The sequence below is a fragment of the Ursus maritimus genome, unplaced genomic scaffold (assembly GCF_017311325.1).
Source record: "Ursus maritimus isolate PB19 unplaced genomic scaffold, ASM1731132v1 scaffold_7, whole genome shotgun sequence".
NCBI lineage: Eukaryota > Metazoa > Chordata > Mammalia > Carnivora > Ursidae > Ursus > Ursus maritimus.
In genome coordinates this window covers 26424833-26439995 of record NW_024426885.1, presented here as the reverse complement: position 1 = coordinate 26439995, position 15163 = coordinate 26424833, and the positions used below count along the sequence as shown (strand labels likewise).

General features: G+C 41.2%; 2 protein-coding genes across 4 annotated transcripts in view; both read right to left on the bottom strand.

Annotated features, from left to right (window-relative positions):
* The window catches only part of ARMH3 (armadillo like helical domain containing 3), a 176268-nt gene that overhangs the window by 93729 nt on the left and 67376 nt on the right, over window positions 1–15163 (bottom strand). For 2 of the 3 annotated variants that reach the window (XM_008709239.2, XM_040623871.1), the window contains exons 21-22: window positions 7147–7229; window positions 5849–5975 (exon numbers count right to left, since the gene is read on the bottom strand). The exons of the other annotated variant lie outside the window; for it this stretch is intronic. In XM_008709239.2, the coding sequence (XP_008707461.1) occupies window positions 5849–5975; window positions 7147–7229 (210 nt within the window). The remainder of the gene's footprint in view (window positions 1–5848; window positions 5976–7146; window positions 7230–15163) is intronic. 3 annotated transcript variants of the gene reach the window in all.
* LOC103658726 (10 kDa heat shock protein, mitochondrial-like) lies at window positions 7484–9665 on the bottom strand. The gene is made up of 2 exons (XM_040624270.1): window positions 9662–9665; window positions 7484–7951 (listed from the first exon to the last, which is right to left on the bottom strand). Exons 1-2 carry the CDS (start codon window positions 9663–9665, stop codon window positions 7593–7595), a joined length of 363 nt encoding a protein of 120 aa, XP_040480204.1. The 3' UTR covers window positions 7484–7592.

The window sequence follows — 15163 nt, the reverse complement described above, 5'->3', positions numbered from 1 at the left end:
AGACTTCCTGATCAGGGAGCCCAGCGGGGCTCAGTCCCATGACCCTGAGATCATGACCCAAGCCCAAGGTAGACACTTAAACAACTGAGTCACCCAGGCAACCCTAGATTCATCATAATCTTAATCAAAATTCCAGTAGGGTTTTGACAAAAACATACTTAAACTTATATGAAAAAATTCCTAAGATAGCCAAAACAATTTTGAAACAGAAGAACAAAGTCAAGGGGCACCTGGCTGGCTCAATTAGTGGAGCATGAAGCTCTTGATCTCAGGGTGAGTTCAAGTCCCACACTGGGTATACTGATTACTTAAAAATAAAATCTTAAAAAAAATCTTGGGGTGCCTGGGTGGCTCAATTGGTTAGGCATCCAGCTCTTGATTTCAGCTCAGGTCATGATCTCAGGGTCGTGAGATCAAGCCCTGCATCAGGATACACACTAAGCGAGGAGTCTGTTTCTCTCCTTCTCTTTCTCCCTCTGCCCCTCCTCCCCCTCACTCTCTCTCTCTTTCTCAAAAGCAAAAAAAAAGCAAAAACACTTAAAATCTTAAAAAAAAAAAAAAAGAACAAAGTTGAAGGACTCACACTATCTGCTTTCAAGACTTACTTTTATAGTAATCAAGGCAATGTTATTTGTGAAAGGAGAGAGACATATAGCAACAGAATAGAATATTCACATATGTAAAGTCAATTGATTTTTGACAGAGCAATTCAATGGAGAAAGAAAGTCTTTCAACAAATGGTGCTGAAACAAGTGGACATGCATATGCAAAGCATGAACTCCAATCCAAACCCAGCAGTATATAGAGAAATTAACTTGCACTGAATCTCAGACCTAAACGTAAGGTACTAAAACTATAAAACTTCTAGAAAAAAGAGAGATAATCATTTTATCTTTGGGTTAGAGAAAGATTTCTTAGCTACTACATGAAAAGCACAAACCCATAAAGGAAAAAATTAATAAACTATATTTATAAAAATTAAAAACTTCTTCAATAGTTTGCAACTGGGTCCAAGAAAAATGGAAATTTGCTAGCTGGATTACAACAAAAATCTTTCCNNNNTTCCCTAATAGGTGGATGAGACTGAAAAATGAGACCTGGGTGGCTCAGTTGGTTAAGTGTCCGACTCTTAGTTTCAGCTCAGGTCATGATCTCAGGGTCATGAGATCAAGCCCCACACTGGGCTCCACACTCAGCACAGAGTCTTCTCAAGATTCTTCCCCCGCCCCACTCCTCCCCTGCCCAAGCTCATGCATGCTCTCTCTCTCTCTCAAATAAATAAATAAAATCTTTTAAAAAAAAACAACAAAAATGTCTTCAAAAGACATTGTTAAGAAAATGAAAATACAGGGACACGTGGATGGCTCAGTCGGTTAAAGTGTCTGCCTTTGGCTCAGGTCATGATCCCAGGGTCCTGGGATCGAGTCCCACATCAGGATCCTTGCTCAGGGGGGAGCCTGCTTCTCCCTCTGTCTGCCACTTCCCTTGCTTGTGCTCTCTCTCTCTCTGACAAATAAACAAAATCTTAAAAAAAAAAGAGAGAGAGAAAAGAAAATGAAAATAGAAGCTAAAATCTGGGAGAAAATATTTGCAAAACATGTAACTGATAAAGGACTAGTGTACAAAATATACAAAGAAACCTTATATCTAAAAAAAACAAAAACAAAAACAAAAAACAAAAAACCACCAAACAACCAATTCTTCTTATAGGAGAACTCTAAATAATCTATGTAGATACTCCCCTGAAGGAGGTGGAGCTTAACCTCCCAACCCCCACTACCAACTTCAGTGCTGACTGCATTTAGTGACTTGCTTCCAAAGAACAGAGTATGGAAAGGGAGGAAAAACCACAACTCTGCAGTAGAGACGCTTCCCAAACACTACCCTAACCAAGTGATAAAGGTTAATATCACCAGTGATAAATCATGTTGATAACATACACCCAAATGTTATGAACAGGCCACTTTGCCCAGTCCAACCCTGAGTAAATCATGAAACAGACCAAAATTGAGGAAGATTCTCCTGAAAACTGTCAAGGTCATAAAAAGCAAACACTAAGAAACTGTCGGACAAGAAGAGACTAAAGAGATATTAGAACTACATGTAACATGGATAGAATCCTGGAATACAGAAAGGACATCAGAGGAAAAATTAGTAGAATCCAAATAAAGTCTAGAGTTTAGTTTAGTTTGTGTGTGTGGTAGAAAAAAACACATGTCATAAAATTTACTGTCTTAGCCATTTTTAAGTGTATTGTTCAAAAGTGTTAAGTATGCTTACATTGTTGCAAAACAGATCTCCAGAACCTTTTTATCTTGCAGAACTGAAGCTCTATACCTATTAAACAACTCCCTTTGTACCCTCTCCCCATCCCTTGGTAACCACCATTCTATTTTCTATATCTACAAATCTGACTACTTTAGATACCTCACAAAAATGGGACCATACAGTATTGTCCTTTTGTGGACTGGCTTCTTTCACTTAGCATGATGTTCTCAACGTTCATCCACATTGTAGCATGTAACAGATTTCCTTCCTTTTTAAGGCTGTATAGTATTCCATTAAATGTATATACCACATTTTATTTATCTGTTCATTCATTAATGGACATTTGGATTGCTTTCATCTCTTGGCTATTGTGAATAGTGATGCTATGAACATGGATATGCAATTTTTTTTAATGGGCAAAAGATCTTCAAAACCAAAGAAGACGGCAAACAAGAACAGTAAAGATGTTCGACAACAATATTAAATAGGGAAATACAAATTAAAACCATAATGAAATATTGCCACACACCTATAAGAAGCCAAAAACAAACCAACCAACCAGCAAACCAGTGTTGACTAGGATATGGAGGGACTATAATTCTTATATATTGCTGAAGGGAATGCAAAAGAGTACATCTCTTTGGAAAATAGTTTGGTGTTTTTCTTCATGAGAAACAGATACTTAACCATGATAGCCAAAAACCCATTCATCGGTATGTAACCAAGTGAAAGGAAAGCTTGTGCTCACATAAAACCCTGTACAATGATGTTCACAGGGGCTTCATTCATACTCATTAAAAACTGGTAACCTCCCAAATGTCCTTCCACCGAGAAATGGATAAACTAAGCTGGCATAGTCCTACAATGGGATATTATTCCAAGATAAAAAAGAATAAACAGGGGTGCCTGGATGGCTCGGTCAGTTAAGCTTCTGCCTTTAGCTCAAGTCATGATCCGAGGGTCCTGGGATCGAGTCCCATATCAGGCTCCCTGCTCAGCAGGGAGTCTGCATCTCCCTCTCCTTCTGCCCCTCCCCCTGCTCATGCTCTCTCTCTCACACTCTCTGTCTCAAATAAATAAATAAAATCTTTTTTTTTTTAAAGGAATAAACTACTGATACATGCCTCAACATGGATGAATTTCAAATAAATTACTATGTAAAAGAAGCCAGACTCAAAAGACTATACAATCTCATCTTTGGGTTTTGTTTTGAAAAAACAAAACTATGAAAAAAAGGAAAAAGAAAAACCCTGAGGCCAGGGAACAGATTCATGGTTGCTGAGGGTTTAGAGTGAGTTAAGGAGTTGACCTCACAAGAGCACAAGAGATGTTTCTGGGATGATGAAATTTTATATCTTGATTTTTTGTGATAATTATACTTTTATACACCTTTGTCAAAACTCAGAACTGTACATTAAAAAGGGTGAATTTTACTATACATGTAAATTATACTTCTGAAAACTTGACTTAAAAAACTAAATGTTTTAGGGCGCCTGGGTGGTTCCATCGGTTAAGCGTCTGCCTTTGGCTCAGGTCATGATCCCAGGGTGCTGAGATCAAGTCCCTCATCGGGCTCCCAGCTCAGCAGGGAGTCTGTGTCTCCTTCTACCCTTCCCCCCTGCTAATGATCTCTCTCTCTCACTCTCTCTCTCAAACACATAAATAAAATCTTTAAAAAAAAAAAACACAACTAAATGTTTTTTCATCATACTTTATACAAAATGTTAAAGCACTGAAACATGCTCTGTTTGTTGTCTTTCATTTAGTGAAATTTTTCATTTTCCTATTTGTGATCTCCTGGTTCACACTTTAATTCCCTTGGCAGATTTGAGCATGCCCAGATAGCCTCTCTTATCTTGTTGCTGTAGCTACAAGGGCTTACCTCATTTGACTGTGCACATGGCCCAGTTGAGTAGGTATGTCAGGCTTCTAAAAAATATCTTCCCCACTCCAACTCTCCTTCCTTTCCTCATTGAAAGACATCTTTATTCATCTATTAATGGATGCTAAGGCCTCTGGGGCATCTCTTCACCCCTGGAAAATTCTACATTCTTGAAAACAAGGATATTCGTAAAGCTGGGTAGACACAAACCACATAAGGATCACTGAGTCCATTTGGCAATAGCAAGTCTGCTAGAGGGTTCTCATGGAAGACCTCCTAGCTCCCAAAAAAAAGACCAAGTGTCTTAATATGACAACTGGAACTTGTTATTCTCAGGGGAGCTGACCTGATGCTAAAGGTATTATACTAAGAATAAGAGAGTGGAGAAACAGAAAACACCCGGCTCCGTGCAACACTGTTGAGGATCGGATCACATCTTTCTGAAATTGTCATTCCTTAGAATTCTTGCAAAGTGAAATAATTTTCCTATTGTTCAAGGTAGTTTAAGTCAGAGTTTTCTGATACTTGCAGGTGAAAACATCCTACTAATACGAGGCCCTACTCCCACTGCCAAAGATGTCATAGCAAAGCTATACATGGCTCTTCAAAGTTTTTCTCTACTGCTCTAAAAAAGAAAATTAGAAAAGAATTTTGTCCTCCTAGGCAATCCTTCTTTCCTACTGTTTCTTCTGTTTTCTACTGTTTGCTTCTACTCTTTCTCCTAGTACTTGTTCCAAATCCCCTCTAGCTTTTACATGATGTAGGAGAGCGTTTTCACAGTCCCAACAAAAGGGATAAAGCAAACTAACCTGTGGTGACAGGAAGTGGACTGGTGGTTGCCCAGAGATAGAAAGCAAGGGATAGAGGTGGTAAGAGGTGGTAGGAGGGACATAAAGTATGAATAAAGGCAACTTTTGGTTGGTGATGGATATGTTCACTGTCTTGTTTATACTGAAAGCTTCATGTATCTATGTGTATCTCAAAACTTACCAAAAATTGTATATTTTAAACAAGTGCAGTTTATTATAGATCAGTTATACCTCAATAAAGCTAGTAAGTGAGGGGTTTTTTTAATAGCTTTAGTGAGGGGCTTTCTGTTTCTGTGCAATCTACAGAAACCTTTCCTGACCTTTCAAATTCCAGATAGGCTTATAGACTCTTCACTCGAATTTACAGGGATACATGTCCTCTTTCAGAAATAAGTTATATTTACTATGACCACAGAGTAAATTTTCATTGAGCCAATCACCAAAAGCTTTGCAGGAAAGATTTTTATCTAATGCCCACTTCTTCTTGTAGGTTATGCTAAAAATACATAGGTACATTAAAACTCTTTAAAATCCTGTACCTTCTCAAATCACACAATGTTCCTCTGGGATCCAAGCTCTTCTATTTGCCGCTGTCAATTTCCACCCACTCTTTCACTCCCATCTCACTGGCAGTCACTAAATCCACAAGCCTCCCTACTCTCTCTCTCACAAACATAAGGGCTATAGGGCTGCTAACCAGCTTTGTACTGAGATGAATTCTGAATTCCCAAAAGCAAAGAACTCCACATTGCCTGAAAAGAGACTTCTAGATTTCTATGCCAAGCAGGGAACCAAGCAACTAGAAGAGAATCTTTTGTAGTCTTTTCCTCTTACATGCCAAAAATCGCAGCTGATGGGGGGAGGGGAGCAAAAAGAAAAGAGAGCTTACCCATAGAGTAGAGGTTGTCAAAGCTCTGGTGCATGCGGATAATCTCATAGTAGAGTTCATCATAGCTGCTGGGAGTGGGCAGGAATGTGTCGCCATATGTGATAAACATATTAAATAGGTTCACAATCTAAAAAAGAAGCAAAAGCCCATACACAGGCATCACGCTATGAAGACCAGAAAGATATTGTCCGTAGTATGCTGTAGCAAGTTCTTATTGGCTTGTAAGAACTGACTGTTAAATTTTCAGGAATTTTGTGAGCTGGTTGTTTAACAAAGCCATTTTTACAAATTGACATAAAAACTTACAATTCAATAAATTACATTAAAATGAAGATAACACCCAAACTCACAACTTCCTGTTTTCTATCTTTTAGTATTATTTATGTTCTTGAGATTAATTACACTTCTTATACCTGTGTGGTGGGAATATCATATAATGGTGTGTTATTGCTCACCATCCCCAGCTCTGCATTCAACAATGTCACATTGTTAGCTTCAAACTGGCCACGATGGGAGTACCATAGAAATCCACAAATGCTACAAATCAGGGCTTTTTCCCCTCAAATGTTAAATATTTATGAACACACTGGGTAACATCCTGAGAAGACAGTCAAAAGGCACAACGCCCTCCTGCTACCCCAAATAACCAGTCAGATAAACGGGCATCTGTAATGTCTGTCTGAAACCAAGTGCAGCCATGATGGAACCATTCATCTGGCTGGGACACCTCCAGAGGCTTTGCTCTGTACCAACACAGAGACTATAGTAGTCTAGTTCAGTCTCTCACCAGGGACCAAGGCTCACAGAGATCTGACCCATACTTGCCCATCCCAAATAATACACTCTCATGAAACAGAAAGAGTCTCAAGTGTGCCAAAGACATAGGTGAGAGAGGAAGAGTGGGGAGCACCAGTCTAGAGATTCAAATCCAAAAGGAAAATAAAGGCCTGGCTTGTCTTATGCCTTAGTCCCCAGAATACCAGCTCCTGTTTCAACCTGGCCTATCTCTCCTAGGGTATGGCTTCAGAAAAAGGAAAAAAAAAACAAAAAAAGTTTTTAAGTGAAGTCAATTGACACAGACTACATTAGTTTCAGGTGTGTAATACAGTGACTCAACAAGTCTATACATTGTGCTATGCTCACCACAAGTGGAGCTACTGTCTGTCACCATGTAACACCATTACAACACCATTGACTATACTCCCTATGCTGTATTTTTATCCCCATGACTTATTCTTTCCACAAACAGACACCTGTACCTCCCACTCCCCTTAAGAAATATTTTTTTTATTACTCACCATAAGGGCTAATGTAAAAATGTTGTGTTTAGCCAAAAGTACGGTCTCATTTGACATAAGGAACTTCAGCAAATTTATCAAGGCTTAAAAAAAAGAAGAAGAAGAAGAAGACATCAATCAGATATTCAAAGAATGATCAATAAAGTTAAATGAAAGCAATGAAAACAGACTTAGATCTAAGAAATCCAAATAGGGCTAGAACAAGTAAGTCACACCTACCAAGAACTTTTTAAAAGCAGGTAAGGTAGATATATCTAAAGCAAGCACTGACCTTCCCAAGCATGTATCTGTTTATCTGTCCACAGAAGGTTTTAAAAAAATCTACTTCTTTGTGCCATTTTTTTTTTTTTTGGATACCATTAGTTTATCATAAAAGAGAGACACAAAAAATTACATGATGAAAGATTCCACAGCTTCACTTAATGCCATTTCAATAATGATTTCTTTCAGTCTACATACTTTCCGAGAATGTCACCATCTCTAAATAAGAAATAATCTTTATCATCTAGAACTACTTTGATGCTTCCGTACTCTGAGAGAAGAACTTGATCTTGAACTTTCACGCTAAGTGGTTGAACCACTCTGCCCCTGCCTTTAGAGCCCAATCTAACAGCTACTATTGTTGCTTGCAATACTATTCCTTGAGATTTTTCTAGAAGCATTATGTCTCCTCTGGTTACAGTTTTGGCAGCTCTCCTTCCAACTAAAACTTGGTCAAAGACGGGAAGAAATTTTCTAAACGGCTGTCCTGCCACGACTCCAGCTCTGCTAGGGAGACCCACAGTCTGACCTCTTTGTGCCACTTCTTAAATAGCAATTAAGCTCGGAAATCTGACTACAAAAAGGACATCTTAGGAGTTCCTGGGTGGCTCAGACAGTTAAGCTTCTGATTCTTGGTTTTGGCTTTTGTCATGATCTCACACATCCAGCTCTGCGCTCAGTGGGGAGTCTGCTTGAGATTCTCTCCCTCTGCTCTCTCCCTCCCTCTCTAAAATAAATAAACAAATGTTGTGTTGGGTTTTTTTTTAAGGATCTCTTATTAGTGTTACAAATTTACTCCCACGCAGTGATTTCCCCACCAAATTTGCTCAATTTAGAGGTCAAAATGAGCATCCCCTCTCATCCCAGGCTGCTGGCATGTCATTTCACTGTTTTAGCCATGCATTTGTTTCAAACATCATGGCTAAGGGGGACAGCCTTCAATTCTAACTGGTCACCAGATGTGCCAACTATATTGGACTTCAGCTCTGGATGGGAACAGAGCTCATGAAGAGAAAAAAAGCCCTTAACTGTTCAAACAAAAGTGCAGCTTACTCCTTCCTCTCTCAACCATGACAACACTTACCAAAAGGTCCCCTTTCTCCCTGGTATGCTTAATGAGGATTAAAACCCAAGCAACCTCAGTTAAAAGACTGACTGCCAAGTCCCCATATTAACACTGTAGGTATAAAGACATTTTTGCAAATAAATATTAGGCATAAGAGAAATCATCAGTTGCCTTGTTCTCTTTCACCCACAACCATGAAGTAAATCCTACTTCTGTGCCCATCATGCCTATTGCCACTGTACCTACCTTCCCTACTTGAGGGGAAACTATGAAGAAGGGCTACCTCCCCCCCCACATGTCCTAAATGACATCCATTGAAAGGAAATATGTGAACATGCCACTTGTAGCCAAAAGACCTTTGGAAAGTCAATGTCCCCTCCCTTCTGTAACATCTCCCTTGCCCCCCTTTTCTTTTTTTTTTTTTTTTTTTAAAGATTTTATTTATTTATTCGACAGAGATAGAGACAGCCAGCGAGAGAGGGAACACAAGCAGGGGGAGTGGGAGAGGAAGAAGCAGGCTCATAGCAGAAGAGCCTGATGTGGGGCTCGATCCCAGATCACTGGGATCACGCCCTGAGCCGAAGGCAGACGCTTAACCGCTGTGCCACCCAGGCGCCCCGACCTCTCCTTTTCTAAGACCATATCTGCTTCTTTGCCAGCAAAGAAGTCCATTCTCCCACGCTGTCTGAGCTTTGTGTGAAGTTTACTACCCTTCGAGAAGAGATGTGAGCTTTGATTTGGAACAGCAGGGAATGACGAGTAGGAGTAAGACTCTCCAGATACTTGCTGCCTGCCACACAACACTCCTTACTCTCAACCTCTGAAATCACAGGTACAGTAAAGGAACAGCAGGCAAGGAAAAGTACAAGGGCCTGTCTACGTTGTTTCTAAAGCCTGAATCTTCCCCTCAAACAGCAAAAAAGCCTTGCTAGAGATGAAGGTCATAGGCATCCTCATTTATGAACTCTTCACCCTTGCACTGACTCAAGTTCTCTGAGGTTTCATAATGGAAAGGCAAATGATAGGCAGTTGGCCCTTTTGATGTTATCTGTTAACAAGCAATCTGTTGGACTAGACCCCAAAAAAGCTCCATAGGAGCCCATTCTGGATCACACGACCTGCTTAACTCCTACCAGGAGCTCAGAGAATGAAGGGGACTAGCTAAAATCCATATAAAAAATGACTAACCCATACCAAACCTCTCTATTTAATGAAGATCATCTTGGCGAGTTAAGGGCTGCCCACTCTACCCACTACTCCCAGAGCTTAGACAAGCCCTGTTAATGGATAAATCACCTGACAATCAGATTCTAAAAACTCACAGGAGACAAGAGAAAAGGATGGGTAGAGCACGTGGCACTGTGCAAAACAGCAAAACATAATGGCTGGAGAGAGACAAAGCAGCTTTTGCACACATCCAATCAATGAGGGCTTTTGTCCCCAGCACACACAGCACAAAGATGCAGCCTCAGCAGTGGTTATGTGGTAATTAAGGAGCAGAAAACCTGGAGAAAAGGAAGTGGGAGTGATGATTTATTGCTCCTTTGCTGGACTACAGCTAGTCTTGATCTCTGGGATTCAGAATCAGGGATGACAAAGTGATAAATACAAGGGGAGGAAGAGAGCAATTCTGGCACAGGCCAAGAGGCAACCTATGTCCCAACTACCATAGACATCAGTGGAGCCAAAGAGCTTTGAGAAGGAGAAGTCAGCACTGCAATACTCTGAGAGTCAGTGCCAGGGAGAACCTGCATTCTACTCCTGATAATTCAGGCAGACCCCTCCTCCACCCCCCCACCCCCACACCTCCAAAAAAGGCCAGGGTTTTCTTACGTGGAAGTGGTCATTCTCTAGAGGAAATTTAATAAGCAGAGAAAATGAACAAAGCGACCTTAAAATTGGCTTCCACAAGCCTCTGACATCAGGGACCACAATTCCTCCTTGAGAGGGAATGCTCCAACATCTCATGGAATGGTGCTTTTTGAAAATCTTTCATCATCACCCCGACTGCACTCATTCTGTCAACTGTTTGGTGTCCTCTACATCACTACACACACATGGTCTGCTATCCTCTGACCTGATGTATTGGGAGTTCTAAGTCTGCGAGGCTTCAGCACAGCTGATTTTTGAAGGTAGAAAGGACTTTAGAGATCATGTCATCCAGATCCCTCATTTTTGGATTAGAAAACACCTCTTCCCCCCAGCACCCCAAGTAGCTAGTGACTAAGCTGAGACTAGAACCTGGTCTCCTGTTTAGCGTTCTTTCTGCCATTCCATTAAGATTAAATAAAGGTGCCAGACGGAGTTAAATGTTAAAGGGAGGGAAGCTTACGTATAAACGGTATGCTTAGATTTGCTGACTACACTGTTCCCAACAAGTCTCTTGACTCTGGTTTATACCTTTCTCCACCTACTGGCTATTCCAGGTTATTTTCATGTATCTGGTCCACTTTTTCTCTTGGTCCTGAGCTACTTTATTAGAGTACAGGTGTTTAATACCTCATGATTACCTTTCTACTGCCCATTCACAAACCTAAAAGACTCCCAAGTAGCTTCTCTCAGCTCCCAACCACCTCAGCAGGGCCTCTGTATCTGCTCTAGTCCTTCTGTACAGCTCACCTGTCACACACCTCTCTCCCCTCTTCTCTGTTCCTGCCGCCTTTGTAGTATGGAAGGAAGGGAGGGAGGGAGGGAGGGAGGGAGGGAGGAAGGAAGGAAGGAAGGAAGGAAGGAGGGAGAAAGGAAGGGAGGGAGGGAGAGGAAGGGAAGGAAGGGGAGAAACAGCACCTAACTGCCAACTAAAACTGTTCCCATCCCCTTCATCAGCTTTGTCCTCTTTAAAATTAAGTACTGAACATGGAATGTGATTGGATCTGGACTTTAAAGGGAGCCAGGTGCACCTGAGTGGCTCAGTCAGTTAAGTGTCCAACTCTTGATTTCAGCTCAGGTCATTATCTCAGGATCGTGAAACTGAGCCAGTGTCAGGCTCCCCACTCAGCAGGGAGTCTGCGGGAGATTCTCTCTCCCTCTCCCTCCCCCTCTGCTCCTCCCCTTGCTTATGCACATGCACATGCTCTCACTCGCTCTCTCTCTCTCTAAAATAAATAAATATTTAAAATAAATAAAATAAAGGGAGCCAAGATCCCCTTTCTTTATGCAAAATCAGAACTGAAACAAAACAAAACAAAAACATTGGTATAAATAATTAGCAGCCAGGCTTATTCATAAGCTGTTATGGTATAGAGCTATGCACAGGATTTAACTGCAGGCCAAAGAAGAGAACAGCTTCCCATCAGACAGGGGCAGGTCAAGGAGAGTAGAGAACTGGCACTCGGGATCTCAGTGCCAACACATAAGTAGCACAGAGCTCATCCTGGCTGGCTTCTGGCTCACCACTCTCCGCACACGCGCACGTGCATGCGTGCACACACACACACACACATTTTTAGAAAACTGCCCTTTATCCACTTGTCCACTTGGTGTCATCTGGGCACATCACCAGCCAAACTGTTCCACAGATAGTCACAGAAGTAGCAGTACATAGAAGAGTTAAGATAACTACAAAAGACAAGGGATTGGTTGTATAAACATAGCACTGTTAATTAGTCATATGTCTGTAAGAGTTTGGTATCAAGTACATGTTGTAGTCATTGTGGAGATAAGGAGGGCAGGTTGTCCTTTTTTTTTTAATATAACTTTTGGCTTACCATGTTTCCTTTTTTTTTTTTTTTCAAGATTTTTAATCTATTTTAGAGATGGAGGGGGGGGCGAGGAACAGAGGGAGAGGGACACGCAGACTCCCCGCTGAGCAGGGCTCAATCCCAGGGCCCTGAGATCATGACCTGAGCGGAAATAAAGAGTCAGACGCTTAACTGACTGAGCCACCCAGGCACCATTCCAATTTTTACATAGTTTTTATAAGGGAAGAAGAGGCTACCACAAGCTCTTCCTTACCGAAGACTTGATGCTAGTCTGAGATACTCCCAAAGAAGGGCCTATGTTACAGTAACTCAGCACTGTGTAAACAGCTCTGCCCATCTGGCGAGCAATGGCTGCTCATCCCCACAGAACAGAATGGCAGAGCTTATTGCACAGAGTACCCTTTCAGATGCAGACAAGCTTTGTAGCTGAAACCTTCCAGGCTGTAGCAGACAATTCTCATCAGCTTCCATCCTCCAGAGCCCCAGGACTGGGCTGCCCCAAAACGCCAATGCCAGACAGACATATCATATAAAGGAATGTATCATATCTTCTTGCTGAGTGACAACAACTACAAGTTAATAACTGTGCCAGAAGCTCGCACAAAGGATCTCAAACCTTCCTCTTTTGTACTGCCCTCTATGTGACACCTTAAAAAGAGACTTAACCACAGAAGTCACCTGCCCCAAACTACACTCATCTCTTTTCAAAGGGAGAAACATGGTGGCCATAAGCAGCAAGGGAGGGAATATATATCAAGTGCTTGCTAGATGCTAAGCATTATGTAAGGCACTTAAAGTACATTATTCTCATCAAATCCCCTTAACTATCCAATGAAGAAGGTATTATTGGTCCCAATTTACAGATGACCAAATTGAAATTCAGAAAGGTTAAATACGCTACTCAAAGTCACATAGCTAGTTGGAGCTAAACTGCATTAAGGGCAACATATTGGGAAGAAGGTCCATGAACTCTCCCTGCCAAGGTCTATACAACTGCACTGGTTCCTCCTAAACTTAAATTAAAAGAACATTTGTTGAGTGTGTGGGAGCTAGCTATCTAGGGTCAATACCTACATTTGCTACCCAAACCATAACTTTAGTCAGAACTCCACTGACCAGGCCCTCATATGTCAAAGTGGCCAATGGAAAAAATCCTGTAGGTTCAAGTGCATCTCTCTCATAAGAATCTGAGGATTTCACTCCACTGACCTAGGACACTTTAACTTGCACACTCTCAAAAGCAAGAGGTGAAAAGGAAGGACTCGAACAAATATTTATACACCCATGCTCATAGCAGCATTGTCCACAATAGCCAAAAGGTGGAAGCAGCCCAATATCTATCAACCGATGAATGAATAAACAAAATGCAGTATACACAAACAATGGAATAATATTCAGCCTGAAAAAGGAAGGAAATCTTGACACATGCTACAACATGGATGAACCATGAAGACACTATGCTAAGTGGAAAAAGGCACAAAAAGACAAAGACTGAATGATTCAACTTATATGACTAGTCAATTCACAGAGACAGAAAGTAGAATGGTAGTGGCCAGGAGTGGGGGGAAGGAGAAATGTAGAGTTATGGTTTATTGGGTACAGAGAGTTTCAGTTTGGGAAGACAAAAAAAATTCTGGAGATGGAAGGTGGAAATGTTTACAACAATGATGTGAATATACTAATGCCACTGAACTGTATGTTTAAAAATAGTTAAATTTTATGTTATGTATGTTTTACCAATTAAAAACAAACAAGAGGTCGTTTTTCTTTCTACCAACGCTAGCATGAACCCCACAAACATCCATCCCAACTTTCTATAGCCTCAGCGTAAGTGACTAGCTAAAATTTACATCACGGTATACACAGCACGGAGTACATGGCCAAACATGCAAAGGTGTTTCCTCTTTGACAAGTTAAAGAAAAGGAGCCAAATATACTCAATCAACAGAGAGCCGCAGACTCCTGGGCAGACAACACTATGGCAGCCTTCAGAATAATGATCAAAGTTCCCAATCAAAGCCAACAGTGCGCTTAAGTACCAACAATAGTCTAGGAAGTCCTTGGGGATCCTGGATTAGACTCCTAATCTTTGCTAACTCTATTAAATGAGGCTCCAGATACCTGGCCCCAAATACTCTTAACCTACACTGAGAGAAAAACAGAGAAGTTATGTCAGTGAGATACTTGAGGTATTGTATTACACATGCAATATGGTTAAGTTGTAGGGAAGTGGGTGCTCTATACAAACTTGTTTCTTCATTGGAAAGTCTACCAGGCACTTCGAAAATTTTGTTTCTGGGCTCTTCGTCAGGAACTACAAATTGGCTGCAAGTGCTGCCTCTTTAGACTCTACGAGAGGCACCAGTCAGTCTCACACTTAGCTTTGGCCCAAGCTCCTTCCCTTGGGGAGTCTTGCACATCAAGTGTGGCAACAGTGCACAGTTCTGACTTCTGTATGCAGATACGTGTGGAATATAAGTCAGCATGCAGGTTCTGGGAAGCTGAACCAGGAATAGGCATCTTGATGGTTCCCTAAGTCCCAAGTGAGTTCTCAGAGGCAGAAGCAGCTGATCTATTTCTCAAACGGGAAGAGTTTGGTGCCATCCACCTGAGAATCCTGCCACATCTCACTCCCTCACCCCACCAGGAACCTTGTTTGCAAGCTGTTCCTAACATCAATGTACCCCACATAATCAGGACTTCCCCAGATTTTTTCCCAAACTGCTTTGAATTCAAGGAGAGAGTAGCAGCAAATTGTGTTGCCATGTAGAAGAGTAGAATGAATAATGTATATGGGAACTTCTCCAGGACTAAAACGTGTCCCCCCACACTGAGGTAAACCAGGTGCAGAGAAGAACAAGCCAACTACAGAAAGATACAATTAAGTGGTAGCTCAGACACCTGCCTCAGAGAAGCAAAGGGGAGGTTTAATTATAAAACCAAGTGAATGACATTTAAATAATATTAAAAACAGGAAGGAGAAAGAGAG